General features: G+C 43.5%; 1 protein-coding gene across 4 annotated transcripts in view; it reads right to left on the minus strand.

The window, feature by feature from the left end:
• The window catches only part of SPATA13 (spermatogenesis associated 13), a 157732-nt gene that overhangs the window by 46954 nt on the left and 88369 nt on the right, over positions 1-22409 (minus strand). For 3 of the 4 annotated variants that reach the window (XM_051613049.1, XM_051613039.1, XM_051613019.1), the window contains one exon: positions 552-2345. In XM_051613049.1, coding sequence (XP_051469009.1) covers positions 552-2345 — 1794 coding nt within the window. Of the gene's footprint in view, positions 1-551; positions 2346-4265; positions 4314-22409 lie in introns of those variants that run through there. The other variant, XM_051613030.1, reaches the window with a different exon arrangement.

The raw sequence follows: 22409 nt of genomic DNA on the forward strand, positions 1-22409 counted from the left end.
AAGAGCTTACCCTCAGCTTGGGAAAACATCAGCTTCTTGAAAACATCAGATACAACTGAATGCTTAAACCTTCATGCCGTACCTTTCACACCACTCTGCTCTAAAAGTACTACCACGTTCAGCAAGGCTTTCACAGGCAAAGTACTTGAGTGAATCAACAGTACTTTAACAGATTCAGACTCTTCAGAAACCTTTCAGCTTGGAGGGAAATGCAGCCAGACCCTGCTCAGGCTGGTAAAATCTGACAAGACCACATGACAAGGTGGTACATCTGCAAGGTGCAATAAGCTGCCCTTGAAAATGTACATGAATAGCTTTGCTGCTAAAACTTTCTTTTGACAGTAATGCATAAAGAAAAAATAATTTGACATTAGCATCCAAAGAGAATATATGAAAGGAAATAATTGTCAGCATATTTTAGTAATAATAAGCTTCAATAGCCATTACTATTCAGGTTAGTTTGCATTGTTGCATTGTTTTGCATTAATAAAGACAAAACCTGATAGATATATCTACAGCTTCTAAAGGATTTTTCTTTCTTTCTTTCTTACCTCTTCCTTTTTCTCTTCAGCACCAGAAGCTAAATTGAGGCTCAGCTGAGAGTGGCTGCTTATGCCACTGTCTTCATTTCCATCATCATAGTACACGGTTTGCACTGAATCCTGGAAGCAAACAGGATTCCTGCCCAGCTTCAGCCCTGGTACTTCAGCTCTCTCCTCGCTCTCCGATGAGCTCAGTGACAATGTGCTATGATGGTTTGGGCACCGGAAATTCATATTGCACTTGACCTTCTCTGCAGTGGGACTTTGAGGCTTTGGAGTAGTCGGCCTGACCGGAACAGGAGGGTTTTCAGCTTCACATGTAAACTGCTGGGTAGCTTTTGGTTCATCCGAGTCCGAATAAAACACTTCATTGGGAAATGGACTAATGTCATTCAGCGTAGGGGATAAGATATCAACATCTGGGATACCTGATGATGTCCTGAGGCTTTTGTCTTCGCCAACAGCTACATTCATTTCAGCCTTCTTATCCTGAGCAACAGTAGGGCTTTGCAGACGAGGTGTTCCTGGGAAGGAAGGGTCGGGACTAGACACTGGGGAGGTGCATCTCTTTCTGTCATGATCTGTGCTGCTGGAAACCCTGCGAGAGTAGTCATCGTGCAGTCTGCTGTTTGACATTGTTCTCTGGGACTGCTCGCTGGGAGGAGCAGCACTCTTAGGGCCATCCTTCTTCCATGCAACATCAGTAACGTTACTGACGATTTTCAAAACTCTGTCAAAATCCTTTGCCCTGATAGGGCTCTTCCATCGCTTGGATCTCCTCTCCTGGTTCCCACCAGCTTTGTCCAAGTCAGCAGAAGTAACACTCACAGTCCTTGCTGGTATCTGTTTTTCACTTGCAACCTTCAGGTCAGTGAGGTTTGAGGTGGACTTCCGTTTGAATGAGCTTTTTTTCAGAAAGTTCAAGTTATCCGAACTTTTGCTTCTCCGATAAATGACCCTGTTGTTTTCAGCGTCTTTCACCAAAATTTCACAGATCTTTGTCTCTGCAATGACAGGTGATGTTGGCCTAGTACAGTTGTGATGACTCTGAGCTTTATCTGTGTCTAGCAAGTTTATGCGGCCAGCACCATAAGCCCGCCTGATGCTGCGTGAGCGGTGAGTATTCCTCAGGAAAGACTCATCACTCTCCTCTGCATCAGAGCAATCAGAAGCTAAACCATCCACTGCATTCTGGAAATCAAGGAGAGGCCCCGAATAGGAATACCTGTTAGTCTGAACTCTCACCACTGCCCCATTTGAACCGTGTTTGCCTACACCATTCTCATGTAAGATGTCAGAGCATTCCCTTGTTTGAATTCCTTGGAGAACTGACGATTTCAATTTCTTGAAAGATCCCATTTTTTTGATGGAAGACAAAGCATTCCACGTGGACGAGTTGCCCATCAAAACCAGAGAACGAGGCCTGTCGGAGCTGGAATTAGCCCGTTTCCGAGGGGTGGCGAAAAAGCGCATCATTTTAGAAGGGCTGAGTTTATCCTCTTGAATTTCCTCCTCATTACTGTTGCTGGTGCTGTATCCCCCATTATGCCTAACACAGGCAGTGTGGTTTTGGGGCTCTTTATTATCCATAACTATACAAGTAACGGTGGTGCCATTTCCACATCCATTGGGAAATGTTGTCATGCTCTCGATGCTGTACGCATGGAGATGGAGGCTGGGGTAGCTCAAAACAGCGCTGCTGTCTCTGCCAGCTGACCTCGCTGCCTCTCCTTCATCTGCTGCACCTTGCTTTCTCTTACTTTCACATCGACCGGGTGAGCTGACCTCCTCAGGCTGAACTGCCTGCAACAGGAAAACAAAAGCAACCGTTAGAGGAATTTCCTTACAAAGTTCCCAACTAAAGAAGTCTGAGCCCCACACTGTAGGAAATAAAGGCGTGCACAAAATGAAGTTATTTTTTGCTGAGCAAAGGTGTGTCTCAGTGGTGAGAAGACATTCGTAACTCCCTCAAAGTATAATTGCATTCATTAGCAATTTAAGTGACCAGAATAATTTCAATATGTACTTGCTTCTTTAATGCTTATTAAGCTAATAAATTCAGCATGACTACCACACCTACGCTGCGACACTAACTATAATTCAAATACACATGTGGAGAGGGAAACCCCCAACAACAGCAATCCAGTCTTCCTCCTCACCATGCTCAGCACCGGGCTCCAAAACACACGAGAACTTTTCATGCATAAAAAAGAGCACATCTATCAAGTGCCATCTCAAACAGTAGGCAAAGAAGAGAAAAAAACATATTTTTTCCTACACTTGCTGCTGCTGGAAGGCTGCATGACACTGTCTTGCTTGTCCCCTAGCAGGTAAAACACCAAGTGCACAGCCAAGTGGTTTTGCCTAGCCAAGGAAAACAAGATTCAGAAGTTTGTAAAGCCAGAAGCCAGCCTATGTTGTCATGACAGCATGATGAAAACTTGAATTTGGAAGTGACCGCAGCCTCTGTGGCTGGCACGTGCTGTACAAGGGATCTCCCCCTGAGCTGAGGGTGGGAGATCCATCAGCCCGAACCACACGCTGGTGCCCGGGAAAGCTGTGTGGGCATGGCTGGTCACACCTCCCCTGCCCCAGCCGGGGGGTCTTGGCCAGGCAGGCAGGTGCTCGCACCATCATGCTACACAGTGCCCAGAGACCACTGGGATGCCCAGTCTGAAGGTGGCACCATCTTAAAAACGAAGGTCATGGCACAGTTCTCTCTTCAAAGGCCAGCAGGATCTTCCCAAACTTGCCACTGCCTGGAGGGGGATTCATCCCCCCACGCTGAAACGAGGAAAGAAAACGTTCATCTGTGCTGGAGGGAGAGGCAGCTCCGGCCCCTTCTTTGTCCCCTTCCCACTGAAGTGGTGGGGGGGCTCCGAGGGCCAGCGGGGATGGGGAGTGGCCCCCGGCAAGTGGAGGGGGCCGGGCGAGGCAGGGGGCTTGCGGTACAGCGCTGCAGGAGATGCAGAAATCTGTCGGGGTTTTTCACCGCGGTGAAACTGGATCGAGCGGGCCCGGGGAGCAGCAGCGCACCCCGTGCAGACCCCTCGCGAAACGCGGGTGTGCTGGTGCTCGTACCCACCGGTTTTAAGGCTGCTCCCTCGGTGCACTTTAAAAGGAGTTTTGCCAGCCTGTCTCTCAGGGGATAGAAGGATTTTCTTGTGTTTCAGCGAGACGCCTGAAACCTCCCTCGCCACGGTTTTTAATCCCCCTCATTCAGAGGGTCTCGGCGGGAGCCCGCCGGGCTGCAAGGCCGAGCCGAGCCCGGCCGAGCCCCGTGCAGCCGAGCCGGGCTGAGCCCAGCCCGGCCGAGCCCCGTGCAGCCGAGCCCAGCCGAGCCGAGCCGAGCCCAGCCCAGCCGAGCCCCGTGCAGCCGAGCCGGGCTGAGCCGCGGCACTCGGAGCCGGACAAAAGCCCGCCGGGCACAGAAACATCGCCCCCCCCCCCCCTCGCCTTGCCGTCTTCTTGGACAGTTCACCCGTTTCCACACGGGAAAAAAAACACACAAAAATGTAACTATGAGAACAAGATGCTGCCCTCGGCAGAGAAGTCCCCCGATAAAGCGGCTGTGGGAGAAGCTGCACCTGAGCAGGCAGAAGGAAGCGCGAGAGAGGCAGGAGAACGAACAGAACGACATGAGACTGGACAGCCAGCTCACAGCGCGGAGTCCACAACAGCTTCCCCGCGACGCTCCCGCTGCCGGGAGGCGACTCGCCTTACCTGGGGGGAGCCAGGGGACCCCGCGGCCGCCGCAGCCCATCCCGCGCCGCCCGCTCCCGGATCGCTGTGGCAGCGGCGGCCCCGGGGCGCGGCGGGCGGGAGCGCGGCCACTGGGGCAGCGCCGGCCGGGGCGGGGGCGGGGGCGGGGGCCGGGCCGGGCCGGGCGGGGCGTCCCGGGAAGCCCTCGGGAACCCCCCGCCCCTCCGGCCGGCCCTGCGCTGAGCCTGCCGGCGGCCCTGGCACCCCGCTCAGGGTCTGCCCCTTCCTTCTGCGGCGGGTCCGCAGCGCCGCAACCTGCTGGGAGGGGACCCCCCCTTCTTCTGCCGTGTGAGACGCCGAGGCTCCGGTAGAAAGTTCCCAGCCGTACAAGGACGATCAGAATGTCTTCAGAACGAGCTTGTCGCAGCCTCAGCGCTCAGTTTGCCTCTCTAGGTGCAGGTGCGCTGCGCGCTGTGTTTGCCACGGGCGCAGGCCTCACGCAGGCTTCTGCTGTGCCCCGCAGCCCTTTGGCCAGCGCACACACCGGCTCTCACCCCTTCTCAAACGCCTGTGTCTTTTCCCAGTTACAATCTGCAGGATTCCTTACCGTCCGGTTCCTTACGCGGTGACAAGGGTCCTCCTAGTAAGCCCAAAGTCATTTAAGAAAGCCTCAGATCATCTGTCACTCTTTTTCACCCCAGCAAAATGTATTTAGTAGCTAGCTGTATATTTTTTTAAAACACCAGTCTGCATCATAGACATCTATTTTCATTAGTATTTAAATTGAACTGGTGCCCCATTGTGTTTGTGGTGCCAAGCAAAAATTTCTTACTGGAGAACAAATCAGCATATTTTCCCAAGTGTGGTCTGCTTTGATAAGCTTAAAGACATAAATGCTGGAAAAGAAGATCTTGCTATCAGCAGGCTCTTTCAGATACTCATGCTTGGTTCCCAGGCTGTCTCTCAGTCCCAAATCTGGACAACTTCTTTTTTTTTTTTTTGCTACTGCTCCTCAGAGTTAGCAACAAGAACAGTATTTTATGCGCAACCTGAACAGCGTTCATAGACTACAAGGAAAATTTTCTGAGACAATGTCTTACAGCTCATATTATGATTCCTGAAAAAGACCTGTAACAATTGGCAGTCCTTGCTCAGTTTATTGTCTAAGATTATTTCTACACTTGGACTGGAGTTCTAGATTTAACTATAACAGTTTTACTCTATCTCAGGTAAAGGGCACAATGAAAATGGAGAATCACAAAGTGCCTGGCAGAACAGACACCCTAAACAATTAATGAAGGCCATCAGCTCCACTGCCTCTCCTCTGAGACTGGTGCGACTGTACATGCTGTAATTAATTCTCTGGAGAGCAGCACAGACATATTCACAAAGGCAAGCTGTAGTTAGGAGATGAGGCAAACAAATGGGCTTAAGGGATGTAGGTCAAATGAGGTAGCAAATAACTTCTGGGAGTGACCACGGGATTCTCCAGCAGTCAGCAGCAGCAGGCAGAAGCTGCCACCAGCCCAGGTCTTGGTGGCCTCAGCTTTATGGTACGTATGCCCATAGAAGGTGAGAGTTTTGAAGAAGTACTCAAATGAGGCAGTCAAGTTATTGCTCTACAGTGTTGGGCATAGGAAGCAAAGGGGAAACGGAGATCAGACTGGAAACGCAGACACAGTATGGAGGGGGTCCATATGGACCAGCTCTGGTGATCTGTGTTAGCTTGGAACTACCTGGGTTAAATTCTCAAGTCAGTGCAGACAAGAATTATCTGCTTCAGGAAAAGTAAATCTCTGAAGGACTCAGTGAGGGCACTGATATGGCCAAGAGAATGACTTAAGCAGCCCAATAAGGGAAATACTATTTAATTTATATGAGACAAGAAGTATATCTGAAGTTAACTTCAAAAGCACTTTCAACAGGTTTTGTAAACTTATTTCACAGCCTCCCTTGTATCTCTAGAGGTCTGTACTGTCTGCTTAAAAGCTTCTAACAGTACTATTCAAACTTGAATTTCAATGGATTTATGTTCCTATGTTCCCGCACATTCCTTTCCATAAATATCACAGCTATATCCATCACATTAATTTCAAATATCCTTTTTAATCCACAAACCCCCTCAGATAAGGGAACTCCCTAGTTCCTCCTGTGCCCTCTACCAGCTAGACAAAAAAGTGACTCAGAAAATGCTATTGACCTGAACTGAGTTGCTAATTAGGGTATCTTCTTTATCCAGGCAACAGTGCTTCTGAAACTTAAGAAATTCTGGTAACTTTGAGATCTGAACCCATCTCTTAAATATATTTGAAGATCCTCAGCAGATTAAAGACTTCTTGAGGAGACAGAAATGACATGAGAAGGTATCAAAAGTCTAACAACACGCTCACAATAACTTAATTTTCTTAGAAAGCCACACAAAAAAGCTCAGTTTGGATAAGTAGGTAAGAATATAATTGTATGTCCCATTTCCTAAATGTCATTACATGTAATAAAGGGAAATACCTATAAAATTGCACTTAGACATAACATTATTTAGTCAATTAGATATTTGCCAACTTTCTAAAAGTAAATAGTATAGTTTGAGTCTTCCAGACTTGCTCGTCATAGATTTTCTACTGGTAGTATGCTAAAACCCTCTTCAAATGTTGCAGCTTCACTGAGTCAGGCTGTCCTTCCACATCTGTGTACTATTTAGTGAAGCCCCGATGCAGCACACTAAAGAGTCTGTCTGAGAACTGGATTAACTTTCTTTACTAGAGACCAATAATTACCCAAATCTTTCCTTAATCTGATTTTTGTTTTTTAAAGGCCAGGAAGTGTATTTAGTGTTCAGGTGCCTTTACACCAAGGTTTAGAAAAGTAATGCAAAACAAAATTTGTCAACAGCAGTGCCATGAGAAAGAAGGCAAATCCCTCTTCTAACTATGAACTTGAATGCTTTCCAGTGTCTTAAGAGTATTTGACAAAAAACAAGCCATAGTGCTTCATCAATGTTACACACCAAAGTTTCAGAAAACTAGTCCTTCATACATAAAGGTTTTTCCACAATCCTAAAAAAGCAAAATGTCATCCAAATTTCTGATGAAAAAAAAAATGTGCATTTTAAGTGTCATTCAAGGCTGTTTTTTCAGGGTTGTTTTTTTGTTATTGTTTATTTCTTGGGAGGATTAATTATTTTTTGCCACTTGACTACTTGAAAAGGTGTAAATGAGAATCAATTCATAGCACTTTCACAGGTATTTCTGAAAAACTGAGCTATATACTGTATTATTTGCAGGCTAATAGTTACAGGCTTATATTTCAGATGAGTAACAAAGGCTGCACTGAACTGAGAGGCAGTGCCAGCATTACATGTTGTGGTTGACCAAGTGCAGTAATTTATTAAGAGAAGAACTCCAAGAACAAATTCCAGATTGGTAGATGAATGAGATTTTGAATAGTAATTTGACAATGGTTATCACACTTAGCACAATAAAAAATGAAATGTTTGGTTTAGAAGCTCTATGTCTGTTATTTAAAAGAGGTTTAATGCACATGTGACAAGGAATGAGAAGGATTATTACAGGTGGGAAAGGATTACAAAAAATGTGGCATGGGAGAAAGAGTTTTAATGATGACAGAACAACACAGCCCCCATCCCTCTCCACCCCTCCACCCCTCCATTAGCTTTCTTAGCTTTCTCTGAACAGCAAAAGGCACATTTATGTAATAAGAAAGTTACTCACTTCAGTCTGGAAAGTTTAAGTGAGAATGGTTCTCTTTGCTTAGTTTAGAAATTCTCTCTTCCACTCCCACAACTCTATTATTTATTTCATGCTTCTTTTATAAATACTTCCTAAAAGTCTATTTTAAAGTAGTGATTTTTTTTTTTTAATGGTACTCTTAAAAGAGAGTAAGACAAATAATTTCAGGAAAACTTAAAACCATTTGTCCTACTTTAACAGCTACTGGGCAAAATGGTAAAGGAAATTCCTCTCTAAGACAAGCTCTAAATTAATGAATGACCAAATTTCATTAATAAGATGCAGGATTACTGAAGTAAGGGATCCTTTTGCTTTAAATGACAGTGTCTTTTCCAGGCTGCTGCATATAGCTAATATGCAGCTCCGGTTCTGCAATTTGCACCTTCCTTTTACATGCCAAGGAAAGACTCTTCTGCAAGCAATTAACCTCCAAGGAATCTTTACACATGGACAGGTCCCACAGGGGGAATTTAGCTGAGTCATATATCTATTGAAGTTAAAGGCAGCTCCCCCACCAACTCCATTTGGAACAGGATCAAGATCTGAATTTGTTCAGTTTAGAAATGAGAGAAGACTAATATGTTTGTGTATGCAAGCTTGAACTATCACAGGCTGCTAATTGTTTTAATCTGTTTTATTTATAAACTGTGTGAAATTAATGTAGGATTTTTCCATGTGTGTGTATCTGCAACTAAATTAGTAATAATAAACTGAAAGGGATTTTCCAAATTCAAGACATTTGTTGTCTTGGCACTGAAAAAATCCATTCCAGAAAATGAATCACATTGCTAAGGAAAACAACTAGAGGACAGCTTGGGTTAAATTGCTGTATTAACTTCTTAATTTGCCCAGTGAAAGTCATCATTGCTCTTAGGTAGGAAGCTGGAAGCTCGTATGCTCCTTCAGAAAGGCCAGTTCTTGTTGGATTTACTTTGCTGCTGATAAAGGCAATTACTGACCAAAGTGAGAAAAGTTTGGCACAATTTGGTCTAAATCACAATGCACAACAAACTGTTTTTCCCTCTAATCTTCTTCTCAGTGTGCTTTGCAGAGGTTGTTTCGCTGAGCTTGCTCAGCTCTGTTAAACACAGAGACCTAATTTAGGGAGAACACAATAGCCCTATGGAGTGACGCCATTAATGAAAAATGACCCCTGTGTACCAGGTTACCATTATCCCATCTCCGAGTTGCTCTTACTCACCCACCTACAGCACTACAGTTGTATGCAACTTAATGATGGCTTCAGCCTTTCAGAGTGCTAGAATGCTATTTACAACACCACGGAGTCTGACTGTGATGCTATTCTTTCTCCCCATCCTCAAGAGGCATTATTCAGACAGCATGACATGAAGAGATGGCTGGTTCTACAGAAGAGCAGTTTCCAATAAATAGATCATTGTGCTTAAACATAAAGAAGACTTCCCATTACCAATTAAGAAGGCTGGATTCCACCTTTATTTTGTGTCTCACAAAGTGTAAGATATAGGAAGGAGAAGGACCATAGAGATGTAAAGTAGACAGAAATGAGAATAAAAAAGAGATTAAGTAAAAAAAAGATTTTTTTTCTATACTATTTATTAAAAAAAAATCTTGAAAAAAAATGTTATATTTTGTGTTAGTTGGGTGTACACTAAAGAGATATGGACTAGTTGGGAGGAAAGGGTGAGTTGTCAGAAAAGGATTTGGGATTGTCCCACTCTGCAGTCATTTGCTTTCTCTTCCTTCCCTGCTCTACTTGCCATCCCTTCCGATGTCACACCCCTCAGTGCAGCATCTAAATGGCCCTACAGCCATTCTATATTTATTTTCCTTGCTTGAAATAATAACATGTAAAAGTGACTATTAAAAGCTCTTGTCCCCCACCCACTTAATTACCCTGCCATCTTCTCCTGTCTATTAAAAACTGCAGCCTTCAAAAATAACTTGAGGGTATGAAGGTGCCTTGTTATGCAACCAGGAGGCCAAAATAAGTCAATGGAAGAATAAATACATAGGGAAAGGGCCTTGAAGAGTCTGAGGGCTGAGGGCCACCTGCAGTGGGTGTTTGCACCACTCAGACAAGGAGCTGAGGAGCTGGTGCACTTCATTAGTTTTTCTGTGTAAACCTTAGCAAGGGGCTTATATGATTCTGGAGAGATGGTGCTTCTCCCTGGAAGCACAAGGAGCACCCAACCCTCACTTTAATCATTCAGCTGTGTTGAAGGGAACTGGGATACATCAACGCTGCAGAGGGACACTGTCCATCAGATATTAGAAAAAATGGAAAGTGAAGGAGGTAGTGGACTACCAGGCCTTTTTCAGTGACAAAGGGGCAATGGGTGCAAACTGGAGCATAGGAGGTTTCATGTAAATATCAGAAAAAAATTATTTCCTGTGAGAGTGACAGAGCACTGGAACAGGCTGCCCAGAGAGGTTGTGGAGTCTCCTTCGCTGGAGACATTCAAAACTCACCTGGACAAGTTCCTGTGTGATGTGCTTTGGGTGACCCTGCCTGGCAAGGGGGTTGGACTAGGTGATCTTTTGAGGTCCCTTCCAACCCCTAAGATTCTGTGATTCTGTGATTCTGTGACTTGGTTAGGAATGATGCCACATCAGTAGAAATTATGTGAAGTTATATAAGATCATCTGGTTTCTAGTGCTTAATATAATAAAATAACAGGTCTCAGTAGAATAATTGGCCTGGCATGATGCAACAGAGATACCCAATTGGTAATAGTGCAGCTGTGCACCTTATTAACTTTGTGCTAGCCAGGGCAAAGAGCCCCGAATAATTACAGCTTTTCATACATTCATGAGGTCAGAATAGCAAATAATTTACTAAGTTTAAAAAAATGGAGAAGCAGGTAGTATTTGGGAGAAAGCACCAGGGTTTGTTCTTGTGAATCTGTGCAGGCTTCTAGGCGGTCTTGATTCATGTTCTTCAAGAACAACACAGGGTTTTTTTCCAATTAGTACCAATACTTTTCTTTGTTTAGTCTCTTTTTACATTGACAAACTTGTTGTCTTTGTCACAGTCTGAACTAAATTAACATTCATTGGCACATTTCTTGTGCCAGAAGATTGAATACCATTTCCACTATGTTTCTCTTCCTTTTTCAGAAAAAAATAAAAAAAAATCTTGTTAATTCTATCTCAAGTTTGCTAGTAACTTCTACTTCTTGTTTGAATCTACTCTATCAAAAACCCTGTGAAATGAAAAAGTTAAAGAAACCAATTTGAACAAAGTGGATACCAGTGAAGTGCTATGAACACATTTATGTGCTGAGCCTTTTCAATAAAATACGTGCTTTGAATTTAGCCTGTCTGAAAACTCCAAAGCAGTAATAAGCCTTTAACTGTTAGTCATCCCTCTCTTTCTCTGGTGGTGTACTAACTAACTAACTAACTAACTAACTAACTAACTAACTAACTTCTTTGTCAAAACTGTAGTCAAGAGTAAAATACAGATGATGATGTTTAAGCAAACTCTCTGTTTATTTTGGCAGGAAAATAAGTTACCTGATTTTGATGCAGAAAACACAATGCTGTTCTCTGGAAAACTTGTCTGGATATGGAATCAGACACATACAGATTTATATATGTTTTTGCTGTCTTACTGATCCTGTTAAAAACAGCCATACATACTAAATTATATATTTTATCACCAGGATAGTAAAGGAAGTCTCTAGCAGCCTGATGTTATTTGTATCTGTAAGATATTGCAGCTGCACAAGTTAGTCATTGAGATACACTAAAGGTGTAGGTAGAGGGCGTTAGGTAGGATTGGCACAGCTTATTTGTGCTACTGGAGACCCTAAAAACTAGTGAACATATGCTCATTTGGGCTAGCAGAGGTTTCCACTGGCTGGCATCTGTGGCTACATTTCTGTTAAATTTCTGGGTTATTTATTTGGATTGTTTGGGTTTGTTTGGTTTTTTTTTTACTACTTCTAAGTGTCACAGCTGACAAGCTATCTGCAAAGGAAAGAAAAGATTCCTCGAGCTTTCTGGTTAATACTCCTCCATGTTATCAGTATACCTCTCTGCATGTTTTATGAAGATTTTTGTGGGAAATCAGAGAAAGATTTTTGAAGATCAGAACGCTGGAAGTAGGTGACTGTCTTCCTATTAGAACAGTGTGGTAGAAAACCTAATGTAACTTGCCTGAGATAGAGTTAATTATGTATAACTTAGATGCCAAGTAGCATAATTGTCTGAAAGGGAGGAGGACTGGAACCAGTTCCCCAAGTGACCTTTATGGCTTATACATCCATATTCCTATGAGTGGAGGTTAAACAACTCTGGATTTTACCAGCCCTGAAAGTAATGGTAAATCACCTGAAAAGAAATTAAGAGTGTAAGGCAAGAGAGATGTCTTTATGACCGAGGCTGAGGAAAAGGGATTCTGGGTTTTCTTCCTCTCTGACCTTGGCAGTTCAGCATACTTTCCTCAGCCTAAGTGCCATATGTGTAGAATAAGCGATGATAGGAGCAGTACCTTATGACCTATGGGCCTGCAAGGACAAATTCATCAGTGCTTCTCTGGCACTTTGATGTTTATGGTGATGAGAACTATAAAAAGGGTACACATGAAGAAAATAATCCATTATCTACCCATGCAGAGGACAAACCCTAAAGCCCAGTTTTTTGAAAGGAGTTCAGACTTAAGTGCCTGTTTCAAGATTCAATTGCCTATTTTGATGATGGTCCATTAATCTTCTAAACCGGATTAGCAGATCTGGCTAATAATTTATGTCTTGTAAGAGCACAGGATAGCTCAGAACCTGAAAGATTACACATTTCCTTACCACAAAAGTTAATTTATGTTGGTGAGCTGTCTTTGCCTAAACCTTGCGAACAGCAAAATGGACCCTTTGGTTTCTGTCAATCACACTGCCCCTTTTTTTAAAAAAGCCTAGTTAAACTTCAGGTTAAAGAAATCTAACAAGACAAACCTTAGCAGCCATTCCCTCAGCATGCTGAGGTACATAACTAAAACACTAAGCTGGAGGTGTGAGCTATATTTCTAGCTGCAGTATGAAAGGGAGGCAATTTGTATCAATTCTGTCCTAGGGTTGTGTTTTGCATAGGCAATACTAAATACCTGAGTCAGATCTCTTACCACCTCTCGCTTTTCATTACATAATTCAGCAAACTTTCTGTTTCTTTGCCAGGAGTGGAAGGCCTGCTTTGCTCTCTCCTGTTGTCACACACTGACCCAGAGAAGCTGTCGCTTCCCACAGACCACCTGCTCCTGATCACATTATCTCCTTCTGTCTATCTGGTCTCTACAGATTAAGGTAGAAGTGATGGCTCCAACCAATCTAAGAACATGCCACCACCCAAAGGGAGAGATTCTGGATATTCCTTCTGCTTTTTCTTGCCAGGTTGAGTGTTGAATCAGCTTCCCTGGCTGCACCCAAGCTGTTGCAGGGCAGGAGGTGGAAGTGAGCATCCAAGGACCGGGAGCAGAGCATAGGAGGGCAAGTGGAAATTCCTCCTTTCACAAGCAACAGAAATCCTAAAATGGCTCCAGACTTGAAATTTGTCTCAGGAGCTGCCCATGAGTGCTGTGAATTGGAAGGTGCTGGGGAAATGTGGAAATGCCCTCAGCTTATTCCCTCTGTGTTGTGTTTCCAAGCTGCAGGGTGCCAGGACCTGTGGGTATGAGGCGGGCGTGCGGGTGGTGGTGCTGGGTGGGTGTCTGTAGAAGAGTTGCAAAAGAGACACAAAGAAGAACAAATTCTGGGGCAGCATCCCAAACAGGAAATACATATTTAACAGAAAATACTTTCTCCAGAAAAATATAATTGAATTTCTCATGAAGTGGTGGCGTGTCAAGTTCAGAGATTAAAATCGATCATTGAGGGAAACAGAGATTTTAATCAGCTTTACACTCAGTCTCTGTTTCAGTTTCAATTCCAGCTTCACCACAAAAATAACAATGTAGTCCCAGTGCAAGGACACGGGGATTGCCCTGTACCTAAAAAACACACTGTTTCTGTAAAATAACTCACTGAAGATGCCATCTAACTCTCTTTTGATGCACTGAAAATTTTGGCAGGTCAATCTATGGTTGATCAGTTATTCAGTCTAACTGGCAGCATGAACACTGTCCAAAGGCAAATCTTTAGTATTATGCTGAAATCAGTTAGTTTTAAACCTGTTTTCAACCAGTCTCGTTGTCAGCAGGGAACAGGGCCTCCCTGTCCGGTGCTGGCAGCCAAGCCATATGCAGCGTATGTTCAGCTGAGCCACTGGTGACACCCCCTGTCAGCATCTGGTAATTTTCCTAGCAGGGACAGAATGTACATGAAAGCTTTAAATCTGAAAGGCCTGAAGAGCCCCAGACAAAAACATTCCAGAATAATTTTTTTTAACCAAGGAGTCAGAGGTGCACCTTTATAACAAGCCAATTTCAGCTGACTGTAGTATCAGCTTTATACTGCACTGTACCAGACCAGGACAAAATGCTTAATTTCTCAGAAATCCTGCTGTCATTCAGCTGATAAACAGCTCCCATTCAATGTTCAGCCCTCAGTCAGATACTGCTGCCTGAGAAACACTGAAATAACAGCCATCCTGCTCCATGCACAACATCCTGTGTCTTGATTTTTCCAACACTTAAGTCAAATACATCATACTTGGAAACTATTTGGAATAGACAATTAAATTTTTCATCATCCTGAATTCTGAAAAAAGGGGGATGGAGGGAGTTCAGGATCCCAGGAGAAAGAAACCCTTCCTAAGGTTTGCAATAAGACATAGCTACTTCTACTAAAACATGCAATATCCTAATGAAGCATATTCTCTTTTCTCACCAGTTGTGCTTCTTTCAATGCTTAGGGCACCAACATTACTAGAGGAAACCAACCTGTAATTTTTATCCAAATCTCATTTTACTGGAAATTCTAAGCTTTTGAGAGCTTATTATTTCAGATTTAACCTGGTATTAAATGAGAAGAGAGTGAAATCCAGGCTTTACAGTGAGTATTAAACAGATTTGCTAACACATAGAATCAAAAGGAATTAGCATACAACCAACTCCAGCCTCATTTCCCCTAAACCAGGAACTGTTTTCCCAGGGAGGATATTCAGTACTTGTGACTACATTCTACTGCAATATTCTTACATGGGATCATGTGATGCCTTCATCCTACAATCAAAGTTTTGGAAAATACTTCATTGGCATCAGCAACTCACTTCTGTTCCCATAAACTTCTACCCATTTCCCCACTTTCTTTCAATGGATAAACAAATCTTAAGTTCTTAGGGTTGCTGGCTTAGCTAATTGTGCTTAAAGTTACACAGGAACCTCTCTAATTTAGTGAAGACTCATAAAACCTCCATTTTGTTTGGGTTTTTTGCTTATTTCCTGGAAAAACACAGCAGCCAACTTGATGGCCATTACTCAGAACACTGGAGGTCGGCAAATTGCTTAATCCTCAGCCTACTTATGTACTGGTTTCATACAGTGATTTCAGTTAGAGCACATCATCAGAGCTGTGATCTTGCAAACATTTTATGAATTTAATTCTCTGCTACATCCTTAAAATCACACTGATCTCAAGAGGTAATTCACACATAAATGTGTGCACAACTGATACAGTTAAACTGTGGGAGTAAGGGCAAAGGCCAACAGTGTGATTGCTTATTTTGGAAAGATACGGTTATTAACACACAGGTGTATTTGAAATCAAGTGAGATTGTTCCAACAGTCACTAGAACAAAACTGTGCCTTGGTCTTTGGCCAACCTTAAGTATAAGTCTGGAAGTAAAATTCAGGTTTAGTTTTTCATTCCTAATTACCACTGTTTGCAGGTGATAGTAGGACCAAAATCAAAGAGCTCTGCCTTGCTTGCCTAGCACAGCAGCATGTTGAACAGGGAGGTAGGGGCTGCCTTTTTGAAAGTAATTTTCCTTGCTCTAGATGGCATTAAACCCCATTACTTAAAGTTTTCAAGTCCTGTTTTTTTCCTTGCAACCAGTGGAAGATTATGGTCTTCAAGTGCATGTAAAACATCCAGGGTAACTGTCTAGGAACAGTATATTACAGCGCTTTTTCTGTGCCAAATACATGTGAATTAACCACACAGACCAATGCCACGTTCTTTCCCAGAGACAAGATTCAGAGAAAAAAGTAATGATTAGTACTGTAGTTTGCACAGGCTACACCACATTGTGGTCTCATTAAGATATATTTGGCCACTAAATATGAATCCTGGCTTCCCAAAATGTAAGCCATGGATCAGCTTTGGCAAAGTCTACCTTTCAAAATGCCTGACTCCAGCCCAGTGCAGTCTGTCACAAAGCACCAATGAAGGCAGCACCAGTGGCTCATCTCTATGGCTGGTTGGGCTTCTGCCCAAGGGGGTCCAGAAAGCTGGGGTAATGCCAGGGGATCTGCCCCCCAATGCCACTGCCAGTGGGATCCCCTTGAAGCCGCAGTGCACAAAGCACCCATTGCCCAGTGCTTAAGTGCAGCTGTGAGTAAAGCCCAAATGGATTTGCTAGCTGAGCCGCACAGATTATCTACAACTCTGAAAACCACATGCACTTTAACAGAGGGGCAAAGCACACTGCAGCCAACACACTGAGGATTAAATATTAGTCTCAGTCAGGGTTTTGCACTGGAAAAACTAATAAAGCCATAACTGTAAAATGTAATTAATTACCACCATACACATCTAAATGTTTATGTCTTCCAGCAGCCATTAACTACGAGATTGGTTGTTCTGCGTAAGATTTAATCTAAACGTGTGAAAATCCAGTGCACAAAATATTGCCCAGTTACTGTATGAACCTTGTTCCAGAAAACCTGTTTGGTTTTTGAAAGAGCCTGTTGTTGCTGGGATTCAGGGCTCAGTCCTGCGAGGTGCTGAGCACCCCATAAGCCCTTACACAGCGCTGGGAGGGAAAGGGACGCAGCACCGTCCAGAAGCAGTTTGTACCTTGCAGGACTGAGTCTTAAGTTAATATATAACAAACGGCTGCACAGCGGTGTGTGAAATCAGCAAGCTAAACATACACTCAAAATAACTGTAACAAGAGAGAAGCAAGTATATTTACAGGGGCATTTCATTAAAATCTTTGTGCTGGTTAGTCTTGTATGCACCACTCCTACTTATTTACCATATGAAAGCAGTTTTGGGGAGTGTTCTGGTGAAAGTAAAATTAAGCAGTCCATGAAGAAACAACCTAAAGTTGCAGCCAAAGACTTCTGGTTAAGTATTGTGTAAACTGTGAGTTGGGTATTAGCAGCTGGAGCCTACCCTGAGCAAGCAGCCCCTGCCAGTGAGGACAAAATGGATGACCCAGCTCAATACACATCCGCAAAAATGAAAATAACCACAAAACTTTGCCGCCCAGCTCTAGTATTCGCAGGTGTCAGCAGCAGAACCAAATGCCCAAAACATACCTGGTGATACCTGGTCATTTGATGTAACAAATGAAAGAGGCAGAAAACAAAGGTATAATTATGTCTTTGAGAGCTGCAAAGCACCACAGGAAAGTAACCGGGTGTGCAGAAGGCACTGCAGGGGGAGAGCCAAGTTATCCCTGTGGCTGAAGAGCACAGTGCAGAAAACCAGATATACACCTGCCGGAAGGACCTGTGCTTCCTTGCTTTTGCTGGCTGGTGTACAGAGGGAGTAGCTACACTGTCCTGGAGACCCATTTTTGTCCCAAGAGCCTGGCATCACATACAGAAATGTAGAGTGCCCCTGGCTTTGTGCTCTCTAATCAGAAGGACCTGTAGAGCTCCGTCCCTGTGCAGAAGAAAAAAGTAATATATAAGAGGAAACCAGACAGAATGTGATTCAATCTTCTCTTTTCCTCCCCAGAAGAAACAGCAACTTCCAACTGCATTTTTTTCTGAATTAGAATAGCAAGATGTGGAGAATAACTGCTATCATGAATGCAAGAGAACACTAATTCAAAGAGAAATTTATTTCTGTATTACATTTCTTGGAGTTATGCTATGAATAATCAGAAAGAGAATTTTCAATGGCAGTATTACATTAATTTCTTAAAAGCAGAAATTCCAACAGATTTCCTTAATAATAGATTTACATATCCAAGATAATTTTCAAAACCTAATTAAGAATTTATAATGAAGGATGAGATTTCATGTGTGTCTCATGCAATAATTTGAAATTCAGATATTATTGGATTCCTAATTATTAGTTACATTCATTTTAGCTGAATGCTCTACTGGAACCTCAGTACCAAGAAAATTAACCAAATGAGAGTATGAAGACAGAACTACAACTCCATGAGGTTTGCCTTACACTCAAAGCCTTCAGTGAGAAAGAGAAAGCAAGTTAATTCTCACAGCTGAACTCTTCTCATGCTAGGCTCAGCTTTTACCATTTGAAGCCTTTAAGATATTATTAAATAGTTTTGGCCCCAGTACTGATGTCTGAGGTACACCACTGGTGACCAGTTTCCGGAATGACTTCATGCCATTGATCACAAATCTTAGAACCCAGCAGTTCAGCCAGCTTATATCCACCTGACTGTCCACTTACCTAGTCCATCATCAGTTTGTCTATAAGCATGTTACCAGAGACAGAGTCAAAATTCTTGCTAAAATCCTCTGCTCTCCCCTTGCCCACTGGTCATTTCATTGTAGAAGGCTATCAAGTTGATCAGGCATTATTTCCCCTTCATAAACCAATGGTGATTACTCCAAATCACTTTCTTGTCCTTCATATGTTTGGAAATGGCTTCCAGGAGTATTTGATCCACTTCCTTCCTGGGGACTGAGCTGAGACTGATTAGCCTGTACCTCCCCAGATCCTCTCTGTTGCCCTTCTTGAGAACAGAAGTTGCATTTGCTTTTTCCAGTCCTCAGAAACCTCCCTCAGTCACCATAACCTTTCAAAGATCATCATGACTGGCCTTACAATGATATCAGCCAGCTCCCTCAGCCCTCATAGATGCATCCCATCAAGTCCCATGGACTTGTGCATTCAGCTTTATTTAAAAACTGATCCTTACTGAGGATGTCTTCCTTTCTCCATGTGTTGCCACTCAGGGCCTGAGATTGCTAAAAGCTGGTACTACCAAGCTAAAAACCAAGGTGAAGAAAACACTGTGTATCTCAGCCTTCTCCGTGTCCTTTGTCTCCAGGTGTCCCTGACACATTCAACAGTAGGCCCACATTTTCTCTAGTCTAGCAGACTTTTACTGCTAATACAATTGTTGAAGCCTTCTTTTTTGTCCTTTATGTCCCTCACCAGGCTGAACTGTCATGGGCTTTGCCTTTTCTAACCCCATCTCTGCTTGCTTTGATAGTGTCTATTCATTCCTCCCAGGTCACCTGCCCCTGCCTCTACCTCTTGGTGGTGGGTTGACCTTGGCTGACTGCCAGATGTCCACCCTGCCACTGTCTCACTACCTCTCCTTAACAGGTGCAGGGGAGAAAATAAGGTGGAAAAGCTTGCAGGTCAAGATAAAGACAGGGAGCTCACTTGTCAATTACTGTCATGGGCAAAACAGGCTCCATTTCAGGAAAATGAATTAAATTTATTCCAATTAAAATAGGTTTGGACGTTGCGAAGCAAACGCAAATTAAAACCACACCTTCCCACCCCCTCCCTGCCCCTCCTCTTTTTCCAGGCTCAGCTTCATTCCTTCATTTCCTTCATTCCCCCCTCTACCTTACCCTGACCCAATGACACAGGTGAAGGAGGGATTTGTGGTCAGTTCAGGTCAGTCCACTGCAGTTTGTCTCTGCTCTTCACACTTTTCTATTACTCCTTCAAGGGCCCTCCCCATGCAGTCTTTCAAGAACCGTTCCAGCATAGGTCCTCTCCATGGACTTCAATTCTTCAGGATAAACCTGCTCCGGCATGGTTCCTCCACCGGCCACAGTTCCTGTTAGAACCTACTGTTGTGTGGGCTCTCGCAGGGCCACAGTTCTTTCAGGAAATAATCTACTTGCTCCAGGTGGTCCACTCCATGGCTTGCAGTGTGGATACCTGCACCACGGTTTCTCCGTGGGCTACAGGGTAATGTCTGCTCTGGCACCTGAAGCACTGCCTCCCCCTCCTTCTTCTCTGACCTTGGTGCCCATGAGGCTGTTTCTCACACTTTTTTCCTCACTCCTCACTGCCCGTGCAATGTTTTGCCTGTGTCTTAAGGATGTTTTCCCAGGGCCACCACCAGCTTCCTTGATGGCTCAGCTGTGTGCTGCAGTGGGTTCACTGTGAAGCTGGCTGGACCGGTCTGTGTCTGACATGCGGCAGCCCCAGTCCCTCCTCAGAGAGGCCACGCTGCAGCCCCTCACTGCCAAAACCCTGCCATATCAACCATATACACTCCTACATGCTTCCACTTGATGTTTGAGTTCTGTCAGGAGCTCATTGTCCATCCATGCAGGCCTCCTGCCACCTTTGCTGCTTGTTGGACTGGACCATCCTTGAGCTTGGAGAAAGAAGTAATTCTTGAAAGTGGACCAGCTCTCTTCAGTCCAGGATAGTCTCCCATAGGATTCTTCCGAGTATATTCCTGAGGAGGCCAAAGTCTGCTCTCTTGAAGTCCAGGGCTGTCAGTCTGCTATTTTCCTGGTTTCTTCTCTCAGGTTCATCACTGTTAGTCTTTGCAGCCAGAGCTTCTCCAAACCTTCATGTTCTGATTGTCAGCCAGATCATTTTTGTTTGAAAGTATAAGGAAGTCCAGCAGAGTGCCTTTCTTCACTGGCCTCTCAGTCACCAGTGTTGGGATGTAACCCTCAATGCACTCCAGAAACGTCTAACACACTGCTAGGACTAATATGTTCATACTGGTGACCTGAGTTTGGGCATGTTAGTAAAACAATGTACATTTCCCATGCTATGTATGTTCTGTAAATAAAAGAACTGGCTTTCAAGGATGTTCATCCACTACTTTTCATTAGCTCAAAGTTCAAATGAAAATATAGGAAAATGGAGTAACAGTTCACCTGCCATCAGTTCACACCAAATCTTTTACTCTAGTCAGAACACAGAAAAACAACAAAGGAAAAAACTGAAAAGAAAAAAAAAAAAAAGAGAGAGAGAAAAAAATGTAGGCACATCTACATTTTGCTGTGTCAGTTACATTAAGGCATCTCAATCTTAACAACTCCACACAATACAAAGCAGGCCCTGTACGAAGGGCAATCCTTCCTGGAAATATTTGGGTTATCAATCACAAAGTAATCCAGGCACAGCACTATTCATAAGACCAATTCATCACTAGGTCATGCAAGGCAATTAGGCCTGGACCCTAGATGCAGAGGTGAGCAGATTAACAACAACCACCTGAAAAGATAATGATCCTGGTTTATTTTTAACTGTATTTTAAAGCCTTTGAGAAGATTAATTCCTCATCCCAAGAGCTGAGTACCTTGATGCTCCTAAGGTAAACCAATGTACTAATTGAGTCCTCAGTACAGAAACATTCTCTGTAGGACTTGGGAGTGATGCTGCTTTGATACTGCAATTGCTGGTACCCAAAAACCATCACTGCCCTTTGCCCTTAAAGTCAGATTTCTTTGCAGCAAGACAAATAAGTTCCTGCAATTTTCTCCCTCTCTCTTCCTCTTTCTCAAGCCATGACACAGAAAACATGCAACAGATTGCATCCCTAAAAGCAAAACCTGTTTATATGTATTCTTCAATAATAAGAGCCTGTTTCATAAGGCAGACTGTAAAACTTTAATCAATGACATTATCTCTTCAGACTATCTGTGGTAAGTAAGGTGCATTTAAGTGCAGCTGATAAAATACAAGAAATTTATCTATTCTAAAAGATATCAGAAGATATTACAGTATTTAAAATATAAACAGATACAATGGAAATGAACAGCAGGAAAGATCCAGGACAAGATTTTGAGACAGATTTCTGAATCTTATTCTCAAGAGAAAGTTGTTAGGTAGGAGCTGCTGCATTACATTGGACCAAAAATCCATCTAGAAAAACTCTGTTGTCTTCAAGTGGTGTAAGGCAGACCAACAAGGAAGACAACAGAAAAAAATTGTCTCTATTTTACTTTCCCATCTGGCAGTCTGAAGCTTAGGGTCTTCCTGAATCAGAGGCTGCATGCACAATACAACATTTTTTAGTTCCACTGGGGCACTTTTGGATTAATTTTCCTGCTTCTTTCTGTTTTCACTAATTCTCTGGCTTCCACATCCTTCTATTTCACTGAATTCCCACGATCAGTTGGTACCCTGGATAAAATGTATTCCCTTTGGTTTGATTTTAATCTCCTGCCCAGGTGATGGCATCTGTTCAAAAACCCTGTCCTGCTGGAGGGTGCTGAGAGCTGTGTGCCTCCAGCCTCGCAGACATGGGCGTTGAAAGAGGGGTGAAGTAACAAACAGGAAGGATGGGTTTCCAAGAGAGAATGAGAGTGGAGAGCACATTTGGCAAGAGGACACAACAGGCAGATATGCAAGCTAGGTTTCTGGAT

Source organism: Apus apus, chromosome 1 (genome assembly GCF_020740795.1).
Source record: "Apus apus isolate bApuApu2 chromosome 1, bApuApu2.pri.cur, whole genome shotgun sequence".
Taxonomy (NCBI): domain Eukaryota; kingdom Metazoa; phylum Chordata; class Aves; order Apodiformes; family Apodidae; genus Apus; species Apus apus.